Below are 10,523 nucleotides of genomic sequence, written 5' to 3' on the forward strand. Positions count from 1 at the left end.
ATATCGTTGCGTACAAATCTCTTATTCCACAGCAAACTTTTTTTTCGCTTCCTTCGTAGGAAATATTCTATACTTTGAGCGGTGTATTTCGCGCAAAACAAGGTGCACAAGCAATTCACGAATTCCGCTGAATGATTTAGATTTTTTTCCACGCAAATATTTTCCAAATACTTTCAAAAACTTGGTGTATAAAATAATTCTTTTAAAATAATATTTACATCATGTACAAATTAGCCTAAAAATGAATAAAAATATAGATTCATAGTTCAATTTTAGTTCTAAGATTTCATTTTCATATTCTAAATAAAGCTAAAACCATAGAGAATAGAATATATAGAGAGGAATTTACTAAAAAAAAGTGTAAAACGGCCATTTTGTTGTACTGTTTCCATACTGCAGGTGTACTTCACATATTTATGCTATATAACCTGTTGGGCCCTGGAATATCATTTTATAGAAAATCTAAAATGAATATTAAAAGAAAACCAAATTATGAAATAGGCTGGTTTCATAATTGACCAATGATCATTTCACATAGACTCTATGCCTTCCACTGTACAAACGATGATTTTCCGTTATAACTATAAATCAAATGATGTTTTTATTCATCTAATTCATTAAAAAGTTTATTTAACAATTTAAAAAATTCGAAATTGAAATGGATAGTCTAGAGAACATACTGTATTAATGTACTCTACTGCATATAATTTGTGAACATTTACATGATTTGTACACTTTGAACTCCCTTTCAGGCTGAAAGGGGCTGAACAAACTAATGCAGAGAGATTCTTTTAATTCCTCTCTATATATTCTATTCTAAATAAAGCTATAACCCTGATAATTACAGTGAAATATAGTTTGCCTGAATAACGAAATTCATCAGACAATTTCTCTTCTTGATTGTTTATTTGTCTTGTCACGTGACATGTCATCCAGACTTTCTCTTCTTGATTGTTTATTTGTCTTGTCACGTGACATGTCATCCAGACTTTCTCTTCTTGATTGTTTATTTGTCTTGTCACGTGACATGTCATCCAGACTTTCTCTTCTTGATTGTTTATTTGTCTTGTCACGTGACATGTCATCCAGACTTTCTCATCTTGATTGTTTATTTGTCTTGTCACGTGACATGTCATCCAGACTTTCTCTTCTTGATTGTTTATTTGTCTTGTCACGTGACATGTCATCCAGACTTTCTCATCTTGATTGTTTTATCGCTTTTGTAAAATGAATGATCTCAATTTGTTTATTTGTCTTGTCACGTGACAGGAATATCATTTAGAAGACGACAGTTTATCTTTCTATGCTGATTGAACTAATGTTGTGTAAACTACCTATTTTATGAACACTTGATCATTTAAACAGTTTTCAATTGACAGCTTCTCTTGACTATGTTTATCTGTGTCCATTCTGTTTAACACCTTGATATAGATCAAAATTGAAATCAAAAGTCGTATTCATTGTATTGATATAATCGCCTACCTGTAGCCTGTAATTGTGAACTTCTGATATTAAAGCATTTAAAATAACTAAATAAACTAATTTTTATTTTTGCTTTTTTTACATTTTAAAAGTACATAATTCACAGTTTCTGTGCGTACACAGGAAATAGAATTAATTCATAATGTTCTTCATTACCAAAGTTTCTACATAGAAGAATCTAGATTTCATAGGATTCCATAGAGAAATTACATATAATTCAAAAACTCTTAGATGAAGTTTTTAGTATTTATAATGTCCGAGACAAACTCACAGTATCCCAGACGGATACATGAACGATGAGGATGGAAAAGATGATCCATGACCATCTGATGCATGTCGTGGAAGTGTCTCTCGATAAACTTGTAACAGTGGGGGATTTCGGTAGTGCAGAAATGACGTTCCAGCCAGTGTTCCATTTCTAGATAATACAGATTGAACATGAAGTTGTTCCATTTCTAGATAATACAGATTGAACATGAAGATGTTTCATTTATTTCTAGATAATAAAGATTGCACATGAAGTTGTTCCATTTCTAGATAATATAGATTGAACATGAAGATGTTTCATTTATTTCTAGATAATAAAGATTGCACATGAAGTTGTTCCATTTCTAGATAATATAGATTGAACATGAAGTTTTTCCATTTCTAGATAATACAGATTTAACATGAAGTTGTTCCATTTCTAGATAATAAAGATTGAACATGAAGTTGTTCCATTTCTAGATAATACAGATTGAACATGAAGTTGTTCAATTTCTAGATAATACAGATTGAACATTAAGTTGTTCCTTTTCTAGATAATAAAGATTGTACATGAAGATGTTCCATTTCTAGATAATAAAGATTGAACTTCAAATTGTTCAATTTCTAGATAATAAAGATTGAACATCAAAGTGTTTCATTTCTAGATAACAAAGGGCTTTAAAAATAAAGTTTATAGATCTGTAGCTTTAGTTACAAAAAAGTTATGGCCTATCTTAGATTTTTTTTTCACAGACCGGACTTTTTTCCGCCCTGTACCCTACCCTATAAAATTAAAAAAAAACACATTTTTTTACAAAAAATCCTTTCAATTACTTTTCATTAAAAGTCACAAAATTTCACAGCGATAGTGTAAAAAATGAGATTGCAAGGGAAAAAAACTTGGCGCCCCCCCCCCCCCAACCTGTTCAGTGTTAACTGAAGCGTTTGGCTGTATAATGGTAAAAAATTAAAGAAATTATATTAGTTTTTTGAAACAAGTTTACCTGTGACATGATCCTTTCCGGTCAACATGTCATGGACATCCTCCAATACTACAGTACACTCCAGGCAGCTCATATCCTTAAAAGGTACTGTCTTTAAAAAAACAATCAAAAAAAGGAGCATTCACGATTCACAACAGTACCCTCTAAACATTTATCTGATAAATATTGATATTTATCAGATAAATATCAATATTTATCAGATAAATATTGATATTTGTCTGATAAATATTGATATTTGTCTGATAAATATTGATATTTGTCTGATAAATATTGATATTTGTCTGATAAATATTGATATTTGTCTGATAAAATCTCCTCGTTTTCTTAATCACGAGATTAAATAGCTTGTTCTTCGACTTTTGTTATTAATCATCAGATTAATTAACCGATCAGGATTAGGGATATCCCTAAAGTTTTCTGGATATCCCTAAAGTTTTCAGCTAAGTTTTCCTATTTGTGTCAAAAAGTTTTTGATTTTAGATAAAATCTTGAAAATGCACAAAACGATATTATTAAATCCACAAACTTTTTTGCTATTGTGTCATATTGTACAAAGAGAAGATGCTCACAGATAAAGCCACAGTTAAAAGTTGAAATAAAAGATGGGCGCGAAACACCCTAAAAGTCTTGTTTATATTAGTATTCATACTGCACCTTGACTATCTGGTTCTTAACCTCTTGACCGCAAGCAAAAACATGTTCACAGATTCTAAAATAAAACTAAATTCATTCTATTGTCATATTATTGAATAGAAGTATTTTATTTAAATGTTTTTATTATTAGAACAATTGAAATATTTCGCATTGACATAAACACCTTTATTAGTGAAATAAATTTTAAATTATTTCTTTAATCGGTTTAACATTATTGTCAAAATTCAAAGATTTCTAAAGTTTTAATTGTGGTAACGGAATATGAGCCAACCATTAATAATCTGAGATAATTGGGCTTTATGAGTTTTTGTTCTCTACCCCCCCCCCCCCACACCTAAAAAATAAAAAATGGAATTTGGTGACAGTCCATTCTTTTTTACAGTTATGTTTATAATATTCGGGGAAAATTTTGTTTTTTATCGCTTATACCTGTGAGCGCTGAGAACGATGAACTCCTCGGCGATCATCTCCAGCATAGTAGGATACATCTCGTTGACATGCATGGCACAATCCTCATCATGGGTATGGGGACAGTAGTGCTCCTCGAGGTACTCGGAGATGTTTCCAGCTCCTTCATGGATCCAGGATCCTATGAGAGGAATAGTATCCAGGCAATCATCACAGGACTCGAAGCCCAGGGTTGGAGCTGCACAGACGAGGGTAAAGAGTATTGCTAATGTTAGCATATTTACCAAATTGAAGCGGATACAGGGATACACCTTTTTATACTTATCTCTTATCTTAAAACAATAAGTTTAAAAGCAAACACAGGTCAGGCAGACAAAAAAAGTAATTAGCTTTTTTGACTTAAATCTAAATTGAACGCTTAAGGCTCTTAGGTCCGGTTTATGTCCCTTCTAGGGAAATTCTCTTAAGCTTACTGAATCCAGGAATGTACCAGTCTTTTGAACATTGAAAGTTGATGTTTTCTGTTCTTGGACACATTGCGAAATCAATTTCAAATCAAGAATTGATTGAATAAATAAAAATGTCAGTTTGTCATAAATTGCTGATTGCAAAATAACTAACTAAATCGTTAAGATAGGTAGATAAATGAAAAAATTTAAGGAAATATCAAGTAAACCTTTTGAATTCAAAGTGTACGAAATGTGTTTATCGAACAGTGTAAATCAAATAGATAAGCTTATTACGATTAATTTTGCATTTTATTTGAAGCAAGCAAATGTTTATTTGGAAAGAAGAAAAAATAGACTTCAACTACAGGGTTAACCACAAAAGATGAGTCTGTGAAGACGACCTGAATCTCTTTAAATATGACAATCCCAGGGTTAAATTAAATCTTCTGCTTTAAATATAAAGTCTTCAAATGTCTTATTTAATGTTATGGCAAAGCAAGAAAACGCTTATAGTTGAAGGTAGTTATGAATATATGTAGTAAATACCCTACTCCATAACATTTTCTCCAACAAGTATCTATCCAGGCACAAATCAGATTCTATTGACTATCAATGGGAACCACACGGCTACAATCCCGTGAACTATCTATCACTGGACACGATCTCAATTGGAAGCTTGTAACTATCGATGCCAAATCAATGAGTACAATTGGAAACCTGTTTATCAAAACAGGGAACCACACGGATACAATCTCGTGATCTATCAACGCCACTACCACTGGGCATGATCTCGTTAGCTATCGAAACCAATTGAAGCTTGCAACTATCAATGCCAAATCAAAGGGCACGATCCTCAACCTGTTTATCAAAACAGGGAACGATAACTCTCTCGCAGTAAACAGTACAGAGTTTCTATATCAACTAATGTATTTAAAGTTTATGTGTTACATACAAGTAAAATTTAATAGACATAGTTACAATTCCTACGTCGTTATCTATATCACATGATTTAGACAATCACGTTACATATTTACCGCACAGTTAAAGTTTAATGTAAGTATTTATAAGATTTGCAAGGATAGATATAACATAGTTAAGCTATCTTCACGCATGTTTACAGCATAATTTATGTTGAATGTACGTATTGAAAGGATTAACATGGATAGATATAAACGTAGTTAATCTAATCACAACTCATGTTTTAATCATATTACGTAGCTCATGTTTATCTAGGTATGTTCAGGTTAACAAATATAGGGATCGCTGGATTGCTCCAGGCCTTTATATTTGCTACATATAAATAAACAGGCAGTGTAAATTCTGTAATGGCGTCTCTGAAATCCTATTCCTTGTGGGTAACCCTGTAAAAAAACATGCAATAAATTAAAAGTTCTTGTATATTCGTCCTTACAGTGATATTTCTTTAGCTTGCATGTTGACAATTTTTTCTTGAATTTCTTGTTCACTCGACCTCCCTTCAATTTCTATTATCTTATTCCCCCCCAATACACTCCTCGATCTCCACCCCTCTCTTCTACTTCACTAACACCCTCTTGCCCCACCTTCCCCCCTCTCTATCACTTCGCACCTAAATCTAATAATCCCTAGTTTCTATCTGTTCATTTGTATTTGATGAACCAAACTTTATTCGATTTATTAACAGCCGGCACTTTCTTTACTTTACACTATTCATACATTTTACACTCTACACTCACACTCTATACTCACCACACTACATTCTACACTCTACACTCTATACTCACCACTCTACACTCTACACTCTGCAACCTACACACTACACTCTACACTCTACACTCTACACTCTACACTAATTCTGGACTCTATACTCTAATATGGTAAATTATACACTCTAAACTCCAAACTCTTCACGGAACATTCTGCACTCTACACGGTGCTTTCTGCACTCTATACTCCAAACGCTACAGTACATTTTACGCAATAAACTGTACACTGTACACTGTAAACTGTACACTCTACACTCTAAACTCTACATTACATTTTACATTCTTCTGTATACTCTGCACCCAGCAGCCTACATTCTCATATACTCAATACTCAGAAGGATGGAGAAAACAAGGAAACTAAAGGAAGGAGAGAGGGAATTAAGGAGAAAAGGAGAGATGGAGAAAAAAAAGATAAAAAAGGAGATAAGGAGATAAGAAAAAGAGAAAAAGCAACGGATATGGGAGAGAAGGAGAAAATGAGAAAGTGAGAGAAGGAACAAAGGAGCCAAAAATGAAAGGATTAAAGGAGAAAAGGAGAAAAGAAAAGAAGGAGAGAAGGAGATGACATGAGAAGGAAAGAAGGAAAGTCGTTGTGAAGGAAAGAAATAGAACGAGAGAAGAAGAGAAGAAGGGAAGGAGAGAGGCGAGAAAGAAGAGAAGATGAAAAGAAGAAGAGAAGAATAGAAGAGAAAAGAGAAGGAGAGAAGAAGTGAGAACTATATTAATTATAGAACGAGAGAACGAGAGACCTATATAAACTAAAATAGAACAAGAAAACGAGACAACGAGAAAACGTCATAACGAGAGAACAAGAGAACAAGAAAACGAGATAACTATAAGAGGAGAGAAGGAGAGAAGAAGAGAAGAAGAGAAGGAGAGAAGAAGAGAAGGAGAGAAGGAGAGAAGAAGAAAAGTAGAGAAGAAGAGAAGGAGAGAAGAAGAGAAGGAAAGAAAATGAGAAGGAGTGAATGAGAGAAGAAGAGAAGAAGAGAAGGATAGAAGAAGAGAAGGAGTGAAGGAGAGAAGATGAGAAGTAGTGAAGAAGAGAAGGAAAGGAGGATAAAAGAAGAGAAGGAGTGAAGAAGAGACGTAGTGAAGAAGAGACGGAGTGAAGAAGAGACGGAGAGAAGTTAAGAGAATTAGAGAAAAAGAGAAGGAGAGAATAAGAGAAGGGAAGAACGAGAGAACGAAAAATGAAGATAACCAGAGAAGAAGATAAGGCATGAAGGAGGAAAGTAAGAACGAAGGAAAGAAAGAACTAAAAGAAGAAAGAACAAAGGGAAGAAAGAACGAAGGAAAGAAAGAACGAAGGAAAGAAAGAAATAAGGGAAGAAAGAACGAAGAAAAGAAAGAATGAAGGAAAGAAAGAACGAAGGGAAGAAAGAACGAAGGAAAGAAAGAACAAAGGGAAAAAAGAACGAAGGAAAGAAAGAACGAAGGAAAGAAAGAATGAAGGAAAAAAAGAACGAAGGAAAGAAAGAACGAAGGAAAGAAAGAAAAAAGGGAAGAAAGAACGAAGGAAAGAAAGAACGAAGGAAAGAAAGAATGAAGGAAAGAAAGAACGAAGGGAAGAAAGAACGAAGGAAAGAAAGAACAAAGGGAAGAAAGAACGAAGGAAATAAAGAACAAAGGGAAGAAAGAACGAAGGAAAGAAAGAACGAAGGAAAGAAAGAACAAAGGGAAGAAAGAACAAAGGAAAGAAAGAACATATGGGAAGAAAGAATGAAGGAAAGAAAGAACGAAGGAAAGAAAGAACAAAGGAAAGAAAGAACGAAGGAAAGAAATAACGAAGGAAAGAAATAACGAAGGAACGAGAGAACGAGAGAACGAGAGAACGAGACAACTAAAGAAGGAGAGAAAGGGAAGAAGGATGGAACAAGATTACGACAGAGAGAGGAAGGGTATCCTTTGTGTGTAAAGTTTTAATCCAGTTTCTTTCTGATTCTATTCTTTGATCATCTTATAATCAGGGTTTAATCAACTCTAGAGCTAGTGCAGAACTAGACAACCCTTCGTTATTTTACAAGGAGGGGGGGGGGGGCAGAGGGGAGTTGTCTAAATTATATTCGAAATTCCTAGATATTGTACACAGTGGTCCAAAGGTAGCAAGTTCTTACCCAAATATCAATTACAGTTTTGTTAATTACTAGTAAAGCTTTAATAAAGTGCTTTTTAGTTCTAAAATTAAATGTGTAGTATCAGAAAAAAGAATTTAAGTGAGCTAGGAGGTAATATCAAAGGTCAAGGCTTTGCAACACTCTAAAGTTGATCCAGTCTTGAAGTTTCATGTAATAGTACATAGCAATCCGGATCAATGTAATTAGGTTCTCATCTTCATAAAGAAACATTTTCAAAATTTGAAAACTAAATATGTTATGTTAACTTGTTTTCTGCTTTTTGATTTAAAGATTTGTTACCAGCGAATAATTTCCACCCTTCTTTCAAGCCAAAGGTAGTCAATAAAATTCAAGGTATGTGTATACTAAGTGTACGAAGTACGCTGTACAATGTCTGTAAGTTTATGTGTACGAAGTACGTTGTACAATGTCTGTAAGTTTACGAGTACAAAGTACGTTGTACAATGTCTGTAAGTTTATGTGTACGAAGTACGTTGTACAATTTCTGTAAGTTTATGAGTACGAAGTACGTTGTACAATGTCTGTAAGTTTATATGTACTAAGTACGTTGTACAATGTCTGTAGGTTTATGTGTACGAAGTACGTTGTACAATGTCTGTAAGTTTCTAGATTATTATAAATGTGTTTGACACTTTAACAATAAGCCTTCCCACATCCTTTCCGTATCAATTTATTAGAAAATAACAATAACAGATCCGAGCTGGATGCATACAGCAGACTTCAGAATAATTACAATGTATAAAGACGACATTATGATGAAAACCAAAAAATATTTATGTCCAGAAGATTTCTGAGAATCAATATAATCAAATCAAGTGCAGTTTTATTATTTCTCTCACAATGCAAATATAATCTGATATAATATAACTCGACTACTCTCCACCCCATAACTCCCCTACCCACCCTACACTCTTTCCTTTTCCCCGTCTCCCCTTCGACCCCCTGTCTCATCCGTAGAGGGAGTATGTAGGAAGGTTTAATGTATTCAATTAGAGAAATAGAATAGAATTATCCAGGATTATTTTTATACGATTTATCCTTACCAGTTACCACCCAGTATCCATCTATCCTTGATATCCAGTATCAATCTGTCCTTAATATCCAGTATCCATCTATCCTTACTATTCAGTATCCATATATCCTTACTATTCAGTATCCATCTATCCTTACTGTCAAGTATCCATATATCCTTAATATCCAGTATCCATCTATCCTTACTATTCAGTCTCCATATATCCTTACTATTCAGTATCCATCTATCCTTACTATTAAGTATCCATCTATCCTTAATATCCAGTATCCATACTATACAGAATCCATCTATCCTATACTATACAGTATCCATCTATCCTATACTATACAGTATCCATCTATCCTATACTATACAGTATCCATCTATCCTTACTATCAAGTATCCATCTGTCTATCTTCTATTTCCGTTCTTTCCTTCTGTCTAAATCACCCTTAGTTAGTTAATCATATTTTAATAAAAATGAAGAAAAGGGGTATATATATATATATATATATATATATATATATATATAAGATATATATTAAAAACTATTTGGGTACTTTGATTAATTTTTTAATATTTAGAATTTCTTGAATCTGTTTAAGTTATGAAATGTTGTTTTCCAAACTAGTATTGACAAAATCAACATTAAAAAAATAGGATTTTTCGACGACATAGATAAACAAATATGGGTTGGATCCTCAGCAAAAAGATAAGGTAAATATTGAAATTTTAAAGATTGCATAATACAATTTGTTTTATTCAAAAAAGCTTCAAATCTAAACTTATTTACGCACTTTTAATGTTTTCACCTAAAAATTCCGAAAGTAGCTCAATATTTTGTTTAAAATGAGACGAACTGAGCTTGGTCATTCCCTTGATACACATAATCCCTGATCGCTTGGTCTCGATATCCACAAAGGGCGCCTTTAATGAAAGGACTAATGCTTAATCTCTTTAATCTAGTTATTACTCCAGGGTACGATTACCATGCGGGATATGAAATATTTATAATTGTCACCATCTGGTTATCAAGATATAGGAAGTAAAAAAAAACTAAGTTATAGGAAAAAAGTGGACAAACTTGTCGTAAATATTTTTTAATTGTAAACGACAAAACTGGGACATTTTTACTGAAAATATATTCTTCTCTAGAACCAAAGATGTATTCTATCAAAAACGTATTGCAAAACTTCATTTTGTTCTTTTCTGAAAGAATGGCTTTGTATTGATGGATATGACAGGTTGGGACTAAACTTGGATAGATTGCTCAGCTCAGATAAAGAAATAGATCCTTGAAAATAAATAGAATTGGATAACATGTACGTTCAGAAATAATAAAAAGAGGAACTAAATTATTGATTATGTATAAACATAGCTACAAC

At 33.0% G+C, this 10,523-nt stretch overlaps 2 protein-coding genes across 3 annotated transcripts; one reads left to right on the top strand and one right to left on the bottom strand.

Moving 5' to 3' along the window:
- Nucleotides 1-1,526: 1,526 nt before the first annotated feature.
- LOC111712273 (uncharacterized) lies at nucleotides 1,527-4,098 on the bottom strand. 2 transcript variants are annotated; one of them, XM_023486843.1, is made up of 4 exons: nucleotides 3,816-4,097; nucleotides 3,387-3,441; nucleotides 2,733-2,808; nucleotides 1,527-1,900 (listed from the first exon to the last, which is right to left on the bottom strand). In XM_023486843.1, exons 1-4 carry the CDS (start codon nucleotides 4,070-4,072, stop codon nucleotides 1,710-1,712), a joined length of 579 nt encoding a protein of 192 aa, XP_023342611.1. In that variant the 5' UTR covers nucleotides 4,073-4,097; the 3' UTR covers nucleotides 1,527-1,709. The 2 variants fall into 2 exon arrangements, with proteins under 2 accessions (XP_023342611.1, XP_023342612.1); XM_023486844.1 differs by lacking the exon at nucleotides 1,527-1,900 and adding an exon at nucleotides 2,030-2,315 and having other exon boundaries at nucleotides 3,816-4,098.
- Nucleotides 4,099-4,855: 757 nt separating this feature from the next.
- On the top strand, nucleotides 4,856-7,714 carry LOC111712270 (protein PXR1-like). The gene is given in 3 exon segments (XM_023486841.1): nucleotides 4,856-4,998; nucleotides 6,293-6,437; nucleotides 7,517-7,714. Coding segments are annotated over 3 exon segments (486 nt in total).
- The last annotated feature ends 2,809 nt before the right edge of the window (nucleotides 7,715-10,523 follow it).

This window comes from Eurytemora carolleeae, unplaced genomic scaffold, assembly GCF_000591075.1.
Source record: "Eurytemora carolleeae unplaced genomic scaffold, Eaff_2.0 scaffold891, whole genome shotgun sequence".
In the NCBI taxonomy this organism is placed as follows: Eukaryota; Metazoa; Arthropoda; class Copepoda; order Calanoida; family Temoridae; genus Eurytemora; species Eurytemora carolleeae.

Bases quoted from the DNA above. Each gene is read 5' to 3' on its own strand.
- LOC111712273 (XM_023486843.1), bottom strand. From the start codon at position 4,072: ATGCTAACATTAGCAATACTCTTTACCCTCGTCTGTGCAGCTCCAACC. The intron at 3,442-3,815 runs GTATAAGCGATA...GTTTTATTTTAG, and splicing joins ATCGTTCTCAGCGCTCACAG to AATCTGTGAACATGTTTTTG. The intron at 2,809-3,386 runs GTGCAGTATGAA...GTACCTTTTAAG, and splicing joins TTAAGAACCAGATAGTCAAG to GATATGAGCTGCCTGGAGTG.